The sequence below is a fragment of the Polyodon spathula genome, chromosome 16 (genome assembly GCF_017654505.1).
Source record: "Polyodon spathula isolate WHYD16114869_AA chromosome 16, ASM1765450v1, whole genome shotgun sequence".
Lineage (NCBI taxonomy): Eukaryota > Metazoa > Chordata > Actinopteri > Acipenseriformes > Polyodontidae > Polyodon > Polyodon spathula.
Window position 1 is genome coordinate 28327806 of NC_054549.1, and position 20787 is coordinate 28348592.

The following is a 20787-nucleotide window of genomic DNA, read 5'->3' on the forward strand; positions in this document are numbered from 1 at the left end:
GCAACCTGGCTTTAACGTTGGTTCTCTGAGTAAAAACGAAATCTTTGAGCTGAGATTTGAAGATGTCCTCTATAAGTTTCCATGGTATTTTTGCACTGCATTTTTGCAATTTCACCCAGCTTTTTTCAGTTACCATAGTTTACCATGGTTTTCAATTTTTTTTTAAATATGTTTTACCCTATCTCGCTATTCTTCACAATGCTTACCTGTGCTTTAGTATGCTTTATAGATTTGAAATGCTTGTCAAATGACACGAAATAAAATGATATCTTTTGTAAACATTTGTAAAGGGCTCACACACACACACACACACACACACACACACACACACACACACACACACACACAAACATATTTGTGTTATTCATTGAAGACATTTAGAAATCTCAGTTCAATGTTATGCAGAAACAAAGTTACAGACAAATTATTGACACACAACACCATGACCAATTACGCCCACTCTATGCAACGTTTGAAAAATGTACCTTTAATAGAAACAGATGTTTCTATATAGCAAAGGATTCGGATACTCTCAGTGTCTGCTAAAATATACCCAAACCAAGTTTCATGAGTGGATGACGGGTTCTCTGTAGACAGAAACAATTATACGTTGGATATACAGATTATGAAAACAAAAAGACACCTGTGGCATTGTCTACAAGCAATATATGGTCATTCATCAATGGATAATGATGTTGGCAGATCTCAGGTGTTCCCAATACATATTATTCCACTTAACAGATTCATCATCACAGCTGCTGAAATAGGTTATAATTTTGGACAGACATGACATGTTAAGAAATGAAAGAGTTTGAATATTAGGTGTAATAAAATAAAATATAAGTACAACATTATGTTTTTGAGAATCAAGGTAAGGGTGAGTTAATAATCAAATATTTTAAAGACCTTTGGCATGGCTATTAAACAAAATGCATTGAAATCCCATATTAAGACAAGTAGTTTTAGATTATGCCGTGGATACCATGTGCAATATTTAAAATACTATCTGTCGTAGCTGAAATGCAAAAATACAGGTTTAAAAACTACCAAAATAATTGTCAACCTCGCAGAGTGAGTTGATTGTGGAGCAGCGCTGCCATCGTGTGATTTGGAATGCTTTTGCTTGTGCGAGTGCATGAGGATGGCGAACAGAATAATCTAAAACGTATCTGTCTTGCAGTCTAGTCTAGTGGCCCTAAATAGTCTTCTAAAATATTGTATTGTTTTTTGGTCTAAAATATGTATTGCCATTCAAAGGTTAAAGATGCATTTAATAAACATGATTTTAAAATACCGGTATTCATACATTCTTGCATGGTTAATACTTAAGTCTATATCAATTTCTTCACCACACCTCTAGATGTCACTATATTCTTCTATCCCATATAATATGGAGGGGATCTACTGAATCTATTTTTCTCTGTTCTGTGTTTACATTGAGGAACGGATGCTTTAAACAGCTGAGACACGGAAGTAAAGCGTAATCGATAAGTGAAGGCTGTGTTGTGCATGTAAATACTAAACCGTTGTTCAAGCCATATTCAATACATACAGTGTATAAAGCACTGTGTTCAACACTGACAAACACAGGCCTGCAGTTTCAATGCATTTCAGAGTACTGAAAACTCTCCGGCCATGGACTCAAATGATTTGTTTACAAGCTGCAGGAAGGGCGACGTTTCAAGAGTTAGGTAAGGGTTTTGCACGCCCAGCTCTGGGATTGTAGTACAGTATTATTTTTTAGCTGGGTCGTGCACGTTACTGTTTTTACTATGTGCTACTGCCAGCAAAGTTTCCAAATAATAATGCATTTAATATAATTAATGTTTAGAGGCTTAATTGTAAACTTATGTTGCAAAGATTCTAAACCCGCTCAGGAATTCTAATGTGGTTCTGGGTTCGGTTTTTTTTTTTAATTCTGCAATAATTATTTTGTTTATAACAGTGAATTAGAAGTATTGTAAACATGTTAATATCGTTGAAGAACTGCTCTAAATGCAGACTTAATATATTAGCACTAGCAAAATTATCCGGTGTCTCTTGCCCATGCTGAATATATTTAGTTGAATAGCTGCAGAACATAATTGACCATAATCCTAATGTTAGATTCACATGACGGAAAGGTTATGATGTTTGAATGTGGCAGTGGCTTGCTTGAATAGTAACAATACATTTGGAATTAACATTTGAATAAAACATTTAAATAGTAACCAAGGGGCAATATTTAATTGTCCTAATGCAATCTTGGAATGCAACATACTACAGCTCACATAACCGTGGATGATAATAGTTAGCAGAACTAGCCTTGAGTAACCTTCTAGAGTACAGTGAGTCTGCCCTGAAACATATCTAATGTTGGATGTAGGCCTTCAGAGAGGAAAAACAGCTGACAGTCTCAGATAGTGCAGAACTGTCAGAATTGGAGAAAGCAAGCAAAACACTGAGCATTGGCATAAATACAACCATGTCTGTGTGTGTGTGTGTGTCTCTCTCTCTCTCTCTCCTTGATTCCTGTAGGACCTGTATCAGCAACTTGGACCCAATTCATCCCTACTAAGTTCAGCAGTTCTCTGTTTTGTGTTTGTTGTGATTATCAAGACTTTTCAAATAATTTCTTACCTCTTTAGCACAGCAATATTCTCCCACCTCCTGTACAGAACCCGTGTTCCAGACTTTATTTGCACTTTGACTTGGGACATGGCCATTTATGCCACCTGACCATAAATTTGCTTTCTGCAGCAGGTACATATTAGGGACCTACTTGGGTTGAGGAGAGCTATTTGGTAAAGCCACTGAAATGAAAATTAACCAGAATGTCGGCTGTTTTCCGCTTTTAGGTACCTTGTCGAACAGAGAGATGTGGAACTGAATGTCCGAGATAGATGGGACAGTACCCCATTGTAAGCATTGCATTCTATCTGTATCATTGGCGTTATTTAATCTATGATTGATTCTATGATCTAATTTTGCATCTTGGAGGACAAGAGCTCAGTGAGGTCAAATTAACTGCTTCAATAACAGTGAGTCAGTGGTTAAAGTAGGGGGATTCAAACCCAGGATATTTGGGCTCTTTGATTAATCTTTGAACAGCAGTTCTCTGTAATACAGAATTTTAAAAGCTAATAAAGTGATAGATTACTTCTCCCCCCAGAGAGAAGACAGGCTGTGTTGAACATTTGCAGTTTATGGTTTTGATAGGTATGATTTACACATGTATCTTATTTTGGCTGATCTCTGTCCTCCGTTCTTAATAGGTATTATGCATGCTTGTGTGGCCACGAGGAGCTGGTTCAGTATCTGCTGGGGAACGGTAAGTAGAATTAAGATTGCATGGTCTCAATTTATCAAAGGTAGGCTGACTTGCTCTATAGCAAGTAGAGGACTTCTCAATGAACCAGAACTATAAACTACCTTTAAAAGTGCAACACAAGTTGGTATACATGTACATCCTTTTATATCACATATGACATGAACCATGCAGGAACCAAAGAAACCGAATGCAGCCAGTTAAACTGAGCAATATCGAAAATTATAAAAATCTCAGTATTGGAGCAACAGATCTAAGAACAAGCATTTAAGATGTCCGTTGACAATCCACTGTTTGTTGCGAGTTACCTTTTTAAAACTAAAAAAGAAAGAGGTTTGATCATAACCAGCGCTAAGGTTTGGGGTTTGGGAGTAACTTGCCCTCTAATTTTGAACACTGAGAGGAAAATGTATTTTCAGGGGGTAAAATATAACATTACCTTGAAGTCATGAGTAATCTTGATAAATACTATACCATCTTTAATGGTAATGGGGTAGGCATTAAAAAAGAGCCTGCTATTTTAATTGCAATGTTATTTTGAACTGTTGTACAACCACAGTGTGTGTTCTACAAGGTTCTTTATCGCTCAGCGAGTTTTTTTCAAGGTATCGCACTGACTCTGCAAATTAAGTACATTGCTTATATTTTAACATTAAATTCTTAAACTCGATGAACATGTTACAACTTCAATATCAAGCCATACAGCTAAATACAATAAGAAAATGCATTATTAAGTTATAAAACAGTTAATTTAATATCATAGGCACCTTTTTTTTTTTTTTTAGCAGTTGCCTCTGACAATGGTTGTAGTTGGATTTGTAGCTGGACTGGGTTAGGCTTCAACCTGTGTAGCGTTTAATTTTTCTTATTCTTACTGTGATTGGCTGTAAAGACAGGGTTAGCTATAGATTGGATAATGTTTGTTGGTAGTTTTTTCTTGTGTAGAGTTTTCTAGTAACTGAAGAGATTGTATTCTGGGAGATGTAGTTGTAGTGGAAAATTTAGGGGAGGCGGCAGGAATTGCTATGCGTATGTTTACGCATTAAACGTAAATTTATTACATATTTCTGCGTAAAAATCGGCAGGTAAACAGCTTATCTGGACCGCTGATCATAGCTGGTGTTGGTGCAACCTTATTTCAGCTGTCCATAACTGTCTTCAAGGATATTTGAGACCTGTACAGATTTTGTTTAATTTTAACCAAGAAGTGTTCTCCTTGTTGATGTAGTTTTATGTGATACAGTTGTAGACCTTTGACATCACAGCATTGAACCCTTGAACTTTAGCTTATTGGGTTATATGGCGATTTCCTTTTACTTAAAACCACAGCCATTTTGATAAATCAATCACCTCCTCAAGCCAGTCTTTCACCGTGGTTAGAAGGTACATGTTTCTCCTGTCCAATCGTGTGTAAATTGATAAATAAATAAACATCAATTTTTCTGCAGGTGCGAAATGTGAGGCGAACACGTTTGACAGAGAACGCTGTTTGTACGGCGCCCTAAGTGATACGATCCGGAGGCTACTGAAGGAATACAAGCAGATCACAGCCAAGGGAAAGCAGAGGGATTACTACGATGACTTCCTGCAGAGGTGTGTGTCCAGTGTCTCCCAGTGTGGAGTAGAGTAGGGAGTAGATCACTCTGTTTGGCTAACCCCTCTCTTAAATGGTGACAAGATCAGCTGCGTTTGTTAACAGAACTTGGAAGAACACTTGGAAAGTTAGAGGATGCTTGACTGGTTAGTAATAGCTAATTGATTCTAAGATCATTCATCTAAGGTCATCATCAATTCGACTCTTGAAGGATCCCAATGAATAAGACCGATAGGCAAATTGCTATAGTCTTTGGAAAAACAAAAGATCAATTACAATTCTAAAATGAATAAGAAATAACTCAATTGCAGAATGTCTTTGGAGTTGTTTAGAAACTATCGGGTGGTTTTTCCTTTCTGAAACAATTTAGTATTGGCATAACTTTCTGCCTTTTCTTTTTTAAAGACTTCTTGAGAAAGATAGAGACAGTGATATTGTGTTCATCGTCCACGGAAAAACCTTCACCGCTCACCGCTGCATCCTCAGTGCGCGTTCCGACTACTTCAATGAGATGTTTGAAACGAAGTGGAAAGGGAAGAGCATCATCGCCCTGAAACACCCGCTGGTGGGTTTCATTTAATAAAACCAGCCTGTTGGGTACAATTTGTCTTTGTGTCAATGCTCTTTGCAAGGGGGGAACCTGTTCATTAAGTGGGGAGTAAATAAAAAAAAAAAAAAAAAAAAAAATTTAAATCAGAGGTGAGAAACACCTGCCCCGTTACTATAAACAGGGTTCAGAGCCACCATGGGGCAGCTTGGGGGTAATAAAACAATGTGTGATGTTGTTTTTTATGTAATGAGGACAGTATTTATATAGGTTATAGTATATTCGACAATAACATGCTACATTTATTTTAAATTCCAGATAAATCCAGCAGCCTTTTGCTCAATTTTGCAGTACTTTTATACTGGTAAGTGTGATATAACTCTGGGATGTGAGGTCAGAGGACAGTTGTTTGACTGTTGACCGCAAGAGTGATTAGTGGCTGTTTTGTGGGAACTGTTTTCAGTCATGTGTCACTGAATTAGTCAATAATTTCTAAGGGATTTTAAAATCTCAATATATGTTGAATTTTTTTTTTTTTTAATTGGGCTGCATGTGCAGATTTTTTTATTTTTTTTTTGGTTCCTGGATTTTCCTCCATTTTGCAGGTCGTTTAGACATTGATGTGGAGTATGTGGAGGACTGCATACGACTTGCCAAGCAGTGCAAAATAGATGACCTCATAGAGGAACTGGAGAACAAATGCAAAAAGGTCTATGAATTTGGTAAGCCATCCTGAGCATACCCATACTCAGCAGCCTACCCAGCGTAGATCTGAGTTCTGAGATTTCGTTTTTTGTTATCCACAAAGGTCAACTATAACCCCTGTACTGTGAACAGTGACCCACAAACCACAACAACATAGAGCTGGATTCTATATTTACTGTACTATAGGTTTTTGTATAGGGGCAATTTGTTTCTGTTGTCTTGGTTTTGGTGTGCTAGTAATGGTGACCATAGCAGGGTTATTTTAGACTAGAAATTAGACAAATGCTTCTGTAAAAAAAACTAAATGATTGTCATTTTACAGATTTTAAAACCTTGATTCAAAAGCATTAATCTTCATAATTGGGACCGAAGCATTTTAAGCCATAAAGGTGTAATTATTTTAATATTGGGCAATAAAATGGCACCGCAGGTGAAACATCTGTCCCCACATAGAGTGCTTGGGTTTGCATTCCTGTGATGCCAATGTAAAATACTGGCTTTAACATTGCAGTGTCTTCCAAGCCGGGGACCTGTGTGAAAGTCCTGACGCTGGAACCGCCGAATAATTTCCAGCTCCAGGAGGACCTAGCTATATTAGCGGACTGCGCGTTGCCTGCTGAACTCAGGGTATGGGCTTGTGGTCTTACCTGCTTACTGCAAGAATGTTGACAGGGAGGGCTGTGATTTTTTGGGGGATTTAATTTGCTCTAATCGTTAAAATTGCTAATTTCTGTTGATTTCAGCCGCATTCAAATATACTGACGCAATCTGTCAAGTGTGGCCAATATAAAAGAACCAATTTCACAGAAAAGTTAATTTCAACCTAAGTACACTTAATATTTAGCGGTCAGTTTTGAGCCACATTATTGAATAGGTGCAGTTACTGTATATGTGTGTGTAAGTGTAATTAATTTACCTTGTCTGTATTCTAGGTGGGATTTGGGGAGCTGCCCTTTGACAGAACTGACAACTTTACAAGCTCCCCTGACGTCTGTTTCAGAGTTGAAGGCTATGACTTCCTGTGTCATAAGGTGTGTGGTTGCCACCAGTGAAATACTGGATGCTTTGAAACATGTCCATCCTTAATAAATATATTGGGTAGTGTGTGATAAACAAGCTTTTAGTTTATCAGCCCAGCGCATCGTGTTAAAATAACGCAGCCTATTCTATATACAAGTCTCTTATTTAGGTCTCAGTTTGTATGGTACTTTCATCAAGGTCACAGAACTGTACAGTGTTTTAAAATGAATCTTTCACCCTCCCAACAGGCCTTTTTCTGTGGCCGCAGCGATTATTTCAGGGCGCTGCTGGCGGATCATTTTTGCGAGAGTGAAGCGTTGCAGTCTCAGCCCAGCATCCCTGCAGTGACCCTGCACAACATCACAAAGGACATCTTCATCAGGGTCCTGTATTACATCTACAGCGATGACACAGAGGTGAAACAGAAGGCTCTTCCACATCACACTGACACTCAATCACTAAGCAAATCAATACGAACAATAGTTTTACTGTACATCATGTGAGAAGACATAGACCGCTGGCTAGTCTTTCCTTTCATTCACTAGACAGCTGCAGTAGTTTCCAATTTGTTTTGACTGCTGTAATGCAAGGATAGAAACTGAATAAATAAATACACAGTGTAAGAACAGCTACAATTTAATTTTTTACAAAGGTGTCTTTTATATAAGAACAATTATCTTAAGCTTCATTTGTTAATACATTGAGTGTACTTCCCCAGTCGGGCAGCAAACCATCTTTAGCGAACGTCTCTCTCTGAGTGTGTCTGCCTGCCCTCCCCAGTTGTCTCCAGAGAATGCCTATGATGTGCTGTGTGTGGCCGACATGTACCTGTTGCCAGGGCTGAAGAGGCTCTGTGGTAAAACGTTGGCACAGACGCTCCACCAAGACAATGTTGTCAACATCTGGAAAACAGCCAAACTCTTCCGCCTGTCGCGGCTTGAGGACCAGTGCACTGAATACATGGCCAAGATCATAGAGAAGGTTTGTATGCGCTTGCTGTGATTTTGTTGGACTTGCTAGCTTTTGTAGGTATTCCATTGGTCCGTCATACATTAACGTGGAAAGCTGTGTCTACACTGTTTGTTGAAGAGTAGAAATTGCACAACCAAGTTGCTTAAAGAGTAAGTAGCGGGATTCCGAAAAATATAATGTCATTCGTCCCCACATGTTGCTACAACTGTTTAAATAGTGTACCTGTAATTTCTTTACATTAACATCCTGACAACTTTTTACACTTATAACCTTTTAAAGTCTGTTTCAAAGCTCTTTTCAGTAGTGCACTGGGGTTGGAGATCTGTCCTAAATCATTTCAGACCACATCGTTATTGCTGTGATACCTGTTTGACAATGTGGGCAATAATCCTTACACTATCAGTGCACTAGAGCAGCCATTTATAACAAAGAACTTTGAAACAGACATTAAAGTTAAGTGTAAAAAGTTGTCAGGACGTCCATAATGAAAAGAAAAATTACAGGGACGTTATTTAACCAGTTGTAGCAACACGTGAACCCCGCTACTTGCTCTTTAAATCTCACAGATGTAGGCTGTGTACGATTACCTGACTCGCATGTGAAGCAGTCCTAAGCGCAGAGCATGTCCATTTCAAGATGTAAAAGCGAATGGTGTATTTGATTGCCTTTTTAAAATGAAGACAATACACAGTCAAGCATAAGAATGGTGTTTAATATTAATTCTCATGATTTCTGAGTGTATCTTAGTTTTTTCTGTAATGCATTGCAATCTGTTTGTACCTCCTGCAGCTGATAGAGACGGAGGAGTTTGCAGAGGCGATCAAGGAGGATGCAGATTCAGTGGAGGCACGGCAGGAGACCGACTCTATCCCGCTCATCGACGACATCCGCTTTCACATCACCAGCAACGTGCAGACCTACAGCGACATCGAGGAGGCCAACCAGAAACTGGAGGCCTTGGAGCAGCTGCTGGGCAGCATCGGACTCGACTGCTGAGGAGCGGCCTGAGAGCAGCATAAATTTTCAGCTATTATAAACTAGCCAAAATTATAATATTAAGCTTTTATTTATGGATGAGAGCAGAAATAAACCCTAGTCCTCCTCCCCCTCCCACTTCCAGGACATTTTCCTTAGGAGTCCTTGGTCTCTGCGCAAATCCCTCAACCTTATTTAGATTCCACCAGTTCCTTTATGCAGTCGTACCTCACTGCTAAAACAGAGGGGTACAGATCTTATCTGAGGGTGCTTATACGAAGTGATGATAGTGACTAGCCAAAAAATTCTAGTAACCTGATACCAAATCCTGCAATGAGTAGCCCCAGTGCATTGGAAAACAGGTGGGCCTTGTCCAGTGTCGAAGGCTTCTTTGATTTGTGCCACTGTAAGTGTGTAGCTCGTCACTTTGTCTCATAGTTTGGCAGGCTTGAAGACTCCAAGACTGTCTTCATGGTCATATTGGCCAATGCAATTAAGTCCCTGAGATCCGACTGCTTAGTTGCTCAACTGTTTTCACATACATTTGTGTACATTACAGGGATTTTCAAATTTTATAACATTTTATTGCTAATGTTTTGGCCGTTAGTTATAAAATTAAAATTTGACGATCAAGAATGAAGTGAAATGAGTGCAGATTTTAAGGTCTGTTTTAAAGCAGTTTTGCAGATGTATTAAACTACTACAGTAGTAGTAGTAGTGGGGAGAAAAAAAAAACTAGGCATTTAATACAGTTTGTTTTATATGAATTTAAATATTTGGTTAATATTTTGGTAGGTCCCAAAAGCCACAACCCTGCTTTTCGGAAGTCACAAAACTGTGAAGTGGTCTTCACTACTTCAAATATGTATGAAATAATGTGTTTATTTGTTAACCCAACATTTGCTAAAACAGATAGAGAAGTTGCCTGTAAAGATGTTTTAATCAAGAAACCAATAGGATTTTAATTTCCCGGTACCTTATTTTTTTCCTAGCATTGTCACAAAAACCCAAAACATTATATCAAGCCTCTCATTTGATGACTATAACATGGGAGAATTTCACAAAACCAACAATACCATGTATATTTTAATCACAATGTTATAAAACTGGCAATTAATACTTAAGAGCCTTGAATGAAACTCCTGAATTTCTAGTTTTGTAACACTCCTTTCAAAAGAGTGATTATGAAACTGCAGACAATGGTTTAGAGATATTTGGTAGTTAAACTGTAGATAATACAATGCATTCTTTGAGCGAGGCAAACGCTAATTTAAGCATGTTGGAAGAATCAATTGGGTAAGTAAAGGTTTTGACCTTTCTATTGTAAAATAGACTGGGAACTATGAGTTGTGTGACATAGCCTAGATTACGGATACATACAGTAAAGATTTGTCAGGTAACTTGTATATATAAACTAACCAATAAGCTAATGTGTACAATTACTTAGGATTATTATTTCTGTAGAAAACTAATTGTCTAAAAAGGGATCTTCAGTTTATTAACATCATTTGACAGCACTTGGCAGTAAAAGCACAGGATGGCTATATTCATGTAATTGCTTCTGCTGTTCTAGTATTAACATAAAAGCTATTATACACACACTGTATTTAAACAAACCAAAAAAAAAAGCATTTGAAGATGTTTGGAAATATGAATAAACTGGGTCAAATATACAAACCTCACATTGTTTCTTTGTTATTTCTTGAAAATTAATTTTCCTTGGTTTTAGGTGTGGAAAGGTCTTTGAAAAGAGTATTTTTGAAATCAACATAACCTTAATGGAATTCATAACCAGACTAGCCCACATAGCTTGCAGTCTGACTGTCTTACTCTATGTGCATTGAGGTACACTGACTTAACCCAAGGATGCTACTGCCTTGTGTATTGTGTTTAAAGACGTGCTAACCAAGTTTATTTCACTATTTTTAAGCTTCATTAACATTACTGTATTTCAATAAATTAACTTATGCTGATGTAAATGTTGGCGAAACTGAACAAACTGCACCCATACAACCAAAGAGCCCAACTATCAGACCTTTGCACCAGTGCATAAAGAAAATTGGGTACAAAATGAAAAGCAGCATAGCAACTACATTTCACCTCCAGTCCAGGTACCAGCAGACCCTAAATGTGTGCCAATACTATACACACACACTGACCTCCAAAAAGCAGTGTCTACATCCTGTATATGAATAACATATAAAACATGCTTCACCAGTATGCAGGTTCAGTTTTAAGGAACAGGAAACAACAAATCTCAATTAGGACTAATCAGATACTTTTAGCCACTGACATCCCCCTTTATTGCAGTATTACAATAGAAAATACACAGTAAAATACCTAACGTTTTTACGGAAGGGTTCATCAGTAGAATTTTTTTTTTTTTAATTTACCAAATCTTCACAAGTTTGTTTTATAAATAAAATGTCAAAATGATGTGTGGACAAATGGATGTGAATTTGCAAACCCTCTGAAATGGTACTCGTCTTTAGTAACAGACTATAACTCCTATTTTTTACATACAGGTGAATGCAAATGGCTGCAATGAAAGCTTTAGGAATACAGCCATGGATGTGGAATGTGCACGCTTAATAACCATATGCATGACACTGTCCAATATTTTTCTACATTACCACACTGGTTCTACGAGTTTGCATGCTTGATTAGTATCTTTCATTTGTTTCGTGCATGTTCAATGCATATGTTTTAAAACTCCTATAATAAATACTGATTGTAAGAACTTACTAATGACAACATATGTTCAATTGTAACTTCGCTCTTATCAAATTGCATTAAAAGGAATTTCAAATTATAAAAGTCACAAAAGGATTAACTAATACAGGCATGACATTTAACAAAATCTAAAATAACCAGTTTTTTTTTTATTTGAAATGAAAGCTTACGAAATTGCATCCATAACGTTAATCAGTCAATCATTTTTTTTTTGTTCCTGGGTAGTAAGTGTTGTTTCCTAATTGCTTATGCCTCAAAAGTATAGAAAATGGCTATTATTCCCCACAAACTTTGCTTTTGTGACCAGGACAGTGATATTTCTAAAATATCACTATTTCCAATGGGAAAACGGGCAAATGTGTGTCTTTTCGTTCACATAAAGTCAGAAAAAAACAACATATGAATCCAAATTAACATGTATTTATACTAAAGTAATACAAAAATGACTACAATAAGATTTAGAAGTGAGTAGTTTTTTGAGATTTATTTACTGTTCTCTGAGTTAACTAGCATGTTACCTAATTAACCTTTTGTCACCAATTATTGTTAACAGGTGAGGGTCCGTGATTCACAAATTGCACGAACTTTGCAAGTGTCTGTAACTGCTGTGACCAAGACCAAACGATTTGAAGAAACTGGCACTCATGAGGACCGAACAAGGTCAGGCAGGCCAAGGGTGACCTCAGAATCAGAGAACAAGTTCATTCGAGTCACAAGGCTGTGTAACCAGCGATTAACTGCCTCTGAAATACAAGCTCAGCTAAATGCTACTAGAACTACAGATGTTTCAACATCAACTGTTCAGAGGAGATTACGTTAAATTGGCCAACTGGAAGAATTGCTGCAAAGAAACAATTGTTAAGAGTGCAGAATAAGAGGAAGAGACTTGCCTGGGCCGAAAAACACAGAAACTGGAAATCTGAGGAGTGGAAGTCGGTCTTATGGACCGATGAGTCAAAATTTGAAATATTTGGGTCCAACCGCCTTATGAGTATTTGTAAGACGCAGAGAGAGTGAGCGCATGAGTTCTGCATGTGTGGTTCCTACTGTCAAGCATGGAGGAGGCAGTGTCATGGTCTGGGGTTGCTTTGCTGGTGACAGAGTTTGGTGATCTTTACCAAGTCCATGGCAAGCTCAACCAGCATGGCTATCATAGCATACTTCAGAGGCATGCCATTCTATCAGGATTACGGCTAGTATGGCAGTCCATCACTCTTCAGCAAGATAATGACCCGAAACACACCTCAAAGTTGTGCAAGAACTATCTGGCGAAGAAGGAAAGTGAAGGACAACTCAATCTAATGACCTGGCCTGCCCAGTCTCCAGACCTCAATCCCATAGAACTTGTATGGGACGAACTGGACAGAAGAGTGAAAGCAAAGCTACCCACAAGTGCCCTACATCTCTGGGAATTGCTACAGAAGAGCTGGGAAGACATGTTGGGTGATTTCCTGCTGAAACTTTTCAACTGAATGCCTTGTGTTTGTGAGGCTGTTATTAAGGCAAAGGGTGGTTATTTTGAGGAATCCAAGATTTAGAGACAATTTTCAATTTTCTTGAACATTGCTTTGATACTCCTTATGTTTTGTTTTGTATATTGTAACATGTGTTTTCATTTTCAAGTATTTACAGAAACGTATACGACGTAAAACATTGTCAATTATGAAAAAACCTAGTTTCCAGCAAGTGTACTCAAACTTTTGATTGGTACTGTGTGTATATATATATATATATATATATATATATATATATATATATATATATATATATATATATATTTTTTTTTTTTTTTCTTAAAAATATTTCCCAACATAAAACCAATGTCACCTTACAATAATTGATTTTGAGTTTAAGTGTTTTAAAATAAAATATCAAACAGAATGAAATTTCAATGTACCATTTGTAATTCAGTAATATGAGAGAATTGGTCAGGGGTCTGAATACTTTTGCAAGGCACTGTGTGTGTGTGTACTTGGTATATATATATATATAATATATATATATATTATATATATATATATAAAATCCGACTGATCATTTATTTTTGTATTACATAAAACATACATTATTACATGTAATTCTTGACATTAATGGTAATTATAGATACTATATAAATATAATATATATATATATAATTATATATGGAATAGATATATATTATATATATTATGATAACTTATATTTATTAAATGAACATAAATAATTTCATGTTAGTTTACCACCCTTTTTCTGAAAGGTGAACAAATTTGAAAAAATAGATCCCAACATAATTCAAGGTTATTATATAAAAGAAATAGAAATAGGTATAGGGAGTACAAGGCATAAAAGAACACAAGTCTACAGACCAACTGAAAGAAACCCATTTACCCTCCATTGTGGATATACTCTGTATGTCCATCTGTGTTGGTTGACAGAATCTTGTAGAAACGTTGTAACTTATTGTTGTTGGTGTAATTCTATAGAAAAGATATACAAACAATAAGAAAAACTCGAATGTGGCCAGCTATTACCAAAGACGGACATTTTAAAGTCGCTGTGGCCAACAAAATCCTTTCATAAATCTTACCTGCCGTGCACTTGCATTCACTTTATAGGTCTCAAATGTACAGCTTCATAAAGAAACATGATACACTGCAAACATCTATTTTAATTTTAAAACTGGTACTGCACTAAATCAAATAAAAGTTATGTTTGGATGTTTTGCCTTCCAGGAAATCTGATGCACTTCACCTCACCAATGCCTACAGGGTCGGGCATCTTACTAGTGTGTGATTATGGGAAGAAAGTCGCTGGTTACTAACAGTTGTCCCTACACGAAGTGGAGGGGCCATTCCGCGCTTTAGATGAAATTACAATGAAAAAGCAATAATATCAGAAAGCAAGGCCTGCAGAGATATCTGTGAGGTTGTTTGAACAATACGTCCATTATAACAATAATTATCATTTCGGCCAACAATACAAAAAAAAATAATAATAATGTTACAGACCAAACGCTCCCAAGCTGCGAGCTTCGGAACGCTTACTGCGCCTGCGGACTGAGTTGAGTAACACACGCCTTGTTTTAAATCCCGTTCTCTTAACTTCATAAAATCTCGCGAGGTGATTTGAAAGATGGCGGACGAAGTAGAGCAGGTAACGTTTTTTTTTTTTTTTTTTTAAAGTGTTAATTCAAAATGGCAAATACTTTTTGTTTAGGCAGTCAAGTCCGGTTATTAACAAAAGAACTTTTTTTTTTTTACATGGAAACCGAAAATGGTCACTTAATTTGAAATACGTTGTTTTCCTGTTTTGTTATTGACAATGAATAACACAACGGAAGCGGGTTAATGAGCGTGAAAAACTACGCACATGTTCTATGTTATGTATTTGTAATTGTATGTGTAGTTTTCTTATCGATAAACACGAATCGAGTAAAATTATAGTATCAGTAGTAATATTTACCTGTACATGCTTTTGTTCAGTGGATTGTTGTTAACTGATAAGTACCGCTGATTAATTCTGTAATTCAGTACATCAGGTACCGTAATATATACATAATATTATAACTACAGAAATACTGTTATTAAAATAAACAGTTGTAAACTTTAGATCATATTTATTGTTTGAGGTGGTTTGACCTGTTGCGAGTTCTGTAGTGCTGTATTAAAGTATTCAAATAGAGATTATGTATACACAAGAGCTTACAGGATTATGACTTTTTTTTTTTTTTTTTTTTTTTTTAATAGCAACAAACTTCCAACACTGTTGAGGAACCTCTTGATCTCATCAGGCTTAGTCTTGATGAGCGCATTTATGTGAAAATGCGAAATGACAGAGAGCTCAGAGGAAGGCTACACGTAAGTACTATAAATAATATCAATCAGTCTGCAAATCTCCAAAAGATGTAGGTCTAATGACTGAATGACAAGGAATATTTCCTGAGTACTGATTCTCTGTTAAAATATTGTACAGGGAGTTAAACTGGGGATGATTATTGTAAACTGATACCAAGGATTGTCTTTTAAACTGGACATGGTAATATCACTGCTTTAAATTTAAGACAAATATGGAAGAAGAAAACATAAAATCTGTAAATCCAAATATTGCATAATATAGATATTTGATTCCCAGATTGGCATGCTTAGTTAGTATTATTATTAATTATCAGTTATACTTAAATATTTCTTTGAATTAAGCCAAGTTCTCTTTTATTGCAGGCTTATGATCAGCACTTGAACATGATCTTGGGTGATGTTGAAGAGACTGTGACCACAGTAGAAATTGATGAGGAGACATATGAAGAAATTTATAAAGTAAGTTGTGAATAAATCTTTAATTTTTTATACCCTCTTTTACTGTTAATATCTGGTCTTCAGTTTAGTTTTTTTTTTTTATATGTTTGGGTAATCCCTGTTTATGAGTAGAACTAGTGTCATCCATTTTTAGACCCCATTGAGGCGCCAATGCACCCCAGACAGACAGACAGACAGACGGACGCGTTATTTTGCCGCATGTATCGCTGCCATTGCTTTCATGTGGCGTTGGACAGATCAGCGCAGAGCAATTTTTTTCTGGCTGCCGTGCGGTACCATAGTGGATTAAACAGTCACAGCCAAGTGCTGACAACACGTGCTTGCCAGGAAAAATCTTGAGTGAAACTGTTGTCTACGGAGAGGTGTCCAAGCACCCTGAAGTGTTTGATCATCCCCATATTTCATACAAGGACAGGGAAGTCTATGTTATATATCGCCCCTCATAAGCATCCTTCCTGCCTTTTTTTTAAAATAATTTTTGTAGTAAACTATTTCTACTAAATAACTGGGGGGGGGGGGACTACTGGTTTACAATACTAAAATACTCAATAAAAAGGTGCTGAAGCCAAATAAGCTGGTCATGATATGGAACTGTCAAAGACAAGTTTTACTATAGGGTATGCGTTTGATAAAGGTTTCTGTCTTCTTTTACAGTCCACAAAGAGGAACATCCCAATGCTGTTTGTTCGAGGGGATGGTGTAGTACTGGTAGCTCCTCCACTGAGAGTTGGCTAGATGCACACATCCTGGAAGAGAATGGATCCAACTTGTTGAACTGTGCTCCCCATTGGGAGTGGAATTTTTTTTTAGAAAAATGTAACCCAGCGTTTCTTGAATTGATGTTACAAAACAAAAAACCATAAAACCTCCTTTGGGTTTAAAGACTAAGAACTATATATATATATATATATATATATATATATATATATATATATAAAAAATAAAAACTACAAAGCCACAAAGTCCTTTTATTTCAGAAAAAAAGTTGCCTAAAATATTAATGTATATGTATCTAAGAATGGCCAGTTTTTGGCCAGTGATACGCTCATAGTTTTGTTTGCAAAATCTGGATCAGGTTCCTTATGTCATATTTGATGCACAGTGTGTGAGGCTTGGTAGGAATTGTATTTTAAAGAAAATACATTGTGTACTTCATTCCCTACACACTAGCTTGGATTAAAAACAATGGCACCAACAGTTACATACTAGTCATCATTTTAGAGCATTAGTAACATAACACAAAAGACATTGACAAAGCCTTATTGTCATAACATTTCTATAATATAGCAGTTTACCATATCGGGCCACTGTGCATTATTTGCTGAAAGGTAAATCTATTTTGTTTCCATTGTTGCTAAATGTGATTTGTTATTCAGGGGAATTTTCAGGTCACAAACTGCGATGGTGTGCAAGTTTTTAAAAATCTGTTTGTAATTACAAGCAACAGGTTTCTTAATTGTTATTTCCTAGTACAGTACATTTGTTTTAAAACAATTGTTAGATCTTTATTTTCTGTAGTAACATCTACAGCAGTCACTTTGAATAGACCAGTAGAAGGCATTGTTGTTTTAGGTATACACTGAATTCTTCACAGTTGCAGGAGGGTGGATGTTCAGTTCGGAGTTAGTTACTTTTTCTCTAAATCTGAATTTACCTGACTTTTAGTAGGTGAGGCTGGCAGCATTAAAAGGTGACGTTGTCACACTGATTTAAATCGCAGAACTGAAGATTCTTCAGATAAGCTCAAAGCAAGCATATGCCAAATAAATTGACTTTTATAGTAAAATGAGAACTATTGGAGCATCAGGTCCCAAAACCGCTCAGAATAACTGCAACGGCAGCATACCACAGTTTTTACCACTTGGACTGCAAGTTGTAACAGGTAAATGCTTATTTTCCTCACCTCTGCCAATGGTGAACACAGCAAAACTGTACTACGAAAGTTTCTATGATTTTGTAAGATGTGTGTGGGATATTGTTGCATGCAAATACAGCTGATGTGCTTGACCTTTTTTTTTTTGCATATTTCAAGATCACTTCCTCAAATATACCATTCTGTACATCAATCAATATGCGTGACTTGTTTTTAACTGCCTTTTACTTTCATGCTTAGCTTGTTTTTTCTACCTGGACATGTGCAAGCAATTCAGCTGAAGAAACTTACTTTATAAAAGTGAAAAATGTGCTTTTATTTTTATTTTAACCCAGTATTGGGTCTTCCACTGGGTTTGAAATAAGTGCTAGTGTGTGTATGTTACTTTTGGCTACTGTAGACTGTTTTCAAAACCTTTGCACTTATTACAGAAGTTCCTTTTAATTTAATGTTTCCAGAAATTAACTTGTCTAATGCTGTATCAAATCCTAGGCAGATCCATTTGTGCAACTTAGATTTTCCAACTTTGAGTGCCATCTTTATTCTAGGTCATATTTTTTAAATTAATAAATAACATTTTGGCAATAGACAAATTCATTTCTGTAAATATACCCATAATAGTTCTACTAAAGGTGAAAAACTTTTGTGGTAAATATTACTTTTTTTTAAATTTTCTGCAAAATTTACATCTTTTACACACTTGGCCTTTTGGGGTAAAAAAAATATAACCCAGTGTTTCTTGAATTGATGTTTTTTTTTGTTTTGTGTTTTGGTATTTTGCAGAAAACCAAGTTTTTTCTCACATTGTTTGTAGTTGCTGGAGTCCAGATTTATTATTTATTTATTTTGTGAGCTATTCATGGAAATATCTCATAGGATCCTTTTGAATTTGTTCCACCAACATAAACATGTTGGGATGTTTCCATAGAAGCTTACTGTATTATTTTGAGTTATCGCAGCCCTTGAATAAATGCTGCCCTCAGGTATCAGATTTGTAGTAGACACTGCCCTCGCATATGTGCCGCTCTCAATAATGAAATGTATGTATTTTTCCCTACCCTAACTCATAAGTGCAACGCTTAATAAACACATACAAAACACAGTGGCAAATAGAAACAAAATGAATTGAATAAAATGTATTTTAAAAAAGTACAATTACACACTGGAGCATACTGGTATTTTATTGTAAAGTTCATTTAACCCAAACAAAGAGAGAATACCGTAGGTACACAAAACTATGTACTGATACACTATATATATATAGAGAGAGGGAGAGGAATTAGCAAGAAAAGTAATACATTTTAGTTGTAATGCAGGAGCTGTATGATTTATTATTTCTCGCTGTAGCATTGCTGTTTAGGGACTAGCCACAGGATCAACTCATCTTCCTCACTGAAGCCCTGCCTGGACCAGGAGTCTGAGTGTTTAGTTGTCTTGCTGGTTGAAGAGAAATACATGCATTGTATGTTAGAATTCAGCCTTGTGATGCTTAGAAACTGCTGTAAGGAAAGGGAAAATAAGCCTTCCTCCTTGGTGTTGAATTGACATTTGTTTGTTATTTATTATTTTCCTCTTCACACCACATTGGGATGTGTGTCCTCATCTAGTCAAACACTGATCTGATCTGCAAGCTCAACAGCTTTGTTTAAAGTTGTAGGACCTCTTCGCCATCCTGATCAAGTTGTATCCGCAGAGTTAAACTCAATATACACCTTCAAACACTGCAACAAAAAAATTTTGACTTTCAAAAACTATAGTACTTCTAATTACCAGCAACCTTGAATAACAGCGGCATTAATTTAAAGTAATACGGTAATCTGTGTCCACTCTTGCAGCCTTCAATTGAGTTAAGGTAAAAATTGTTTCTTTTGTTTTTTAAGGGTGTAATAAATCCCACGAAAAAAGTGATCTCTTTTTTTACTTGGATTTTTTATTTATTTGATTGGTTGTTTGTGTGGTTTGCATTTATAATCTACCATGGATTATACACCTTTTGGATTTTAATGGGGAAGTTTTTTGAGGCAGTAACAAAAAATGTGAGGAACATTAAAAAAAGCAATTCAGTTATGTCTTACTCCTTCGTAGAGACAAATGGTGTGCTAGAACAAGCCTTGATGGACCAAACAGCCTCTTCTCATTCCCAAACATTTCTTATTTTGGTAAACTGTTTTGTAAAAAAGAGTTTGTTTTTAAGATAGTAAGATCGTTATTAACTAATAGTCCCCTTAAAGCATAACCCACCTGTCTAACCAGTCCCATCGCTCATTTGGTTGCAGAAGATTGTCACCACACACTACGATTTGTAATTCAAAACAATAACCACGGTGACTGCAGTAGAAGAGAAAGTTAAGAGAAAAGCTTGTTTTGTATTTCAAAATTAAACTAAATGTGTTTCGGGGTGTATCAATGTGAAAGTAATTGTGTGTATCAGTGGCAAAGATTTGATCAGAGAATTCTGCCATAGAAATCATCTCCCTCAGGTGTTACTGTTTTTGTGATATGTTGGCGACAACCACATAAATGTGACCAATACATTATAACAAAAAACTTACTGAGAGAGAGACAATGCCAGGCAACAACAAAAAAGCAAGAAAATTAAATCGGCATGGGATGATATTGCTGTCAGTGCTGGCTTAAAAAAAAGAGAAAAAGGCCATTCGTAGTGCAGTTTAAAAGGGCTGTGTTCAAGGTTGTCATGCCCATTTGGATGCCTGGGAAGGTGGACCATCTAATCGTATCTTCACAATCTCCCTAAGAAAGAAATTGACG

The 20787-nt window shown here is 36.4% G+C and overlaps 2 protein-coding genes across 3 annotated transcripts; both read left to right on the forward strand.

Moving 5' to 3' along the window:
- Window positions 1-1402: 1402 nt before the first annotated feature.
- On the forward strand, window positions 1403-10795 carry LOC121329265 (ankyrin repeat and BTB/POZ domain-containing protein 1-like). Its single transcript, XM_041274793.1, has 12 exons — window positions 1403-1691; window positions 2838-2900; window positions 3255-3310; window positions 4756-4900; window positions 5307-5466; window positions 5767-5812; window positions 6054-6170; window positions 6665-6780; window positions 7086-7184; window positions 7422-7589; window positions 7954-8154; window positions 8935-10795. The coding sequence occupies exons 1-12, from the start codon at window positions 1636-1638 to the stop codon at window positions 9139-9141; spliced, it is 1434 nt and encodes a 477-aa protein (XP_041130727.1). The 5' UTR covers window positions 1403-1635; the 3' UTR covers window positions 9142-10795.
- Window positions 10796-14894: 4099 nt separating this feature from the next.
- LOC121329144 (U6 snRNA-associated Sm-like protein LSm3) lies at window positions 14895-16983 on the forward strand. Of its 2 annotated transcripts, none has more exons than XM_041274536.1 (4): window positions 14895-14985; window positions 15579-15689; window positions 16050-16145; window positions 16800-16983. In XM_041274536.1, exons 1-4 carry the CDS (start codon window positions 14965-14967, stop codon window positions 16878-16880), a joined length of 309 nt encoding a protein of 102 aa, XP_041130470.1. In that variant the 5' UTR covers window positions 14895-14964; the 3' UTR covers window positions 16881-16983. The 2 variants fall into 2 exon arrangements, with proteins under 2 accessions (XP_041130470.1, XP_041130469.1); XM_041274535.1 differs by lacking the exon at window positions 14895-14985 and adding an exon at window positions 15059-15227.
- The last annotated feature ends 3804 nt before the right edge of the window (window positions 16984-20787 follow it).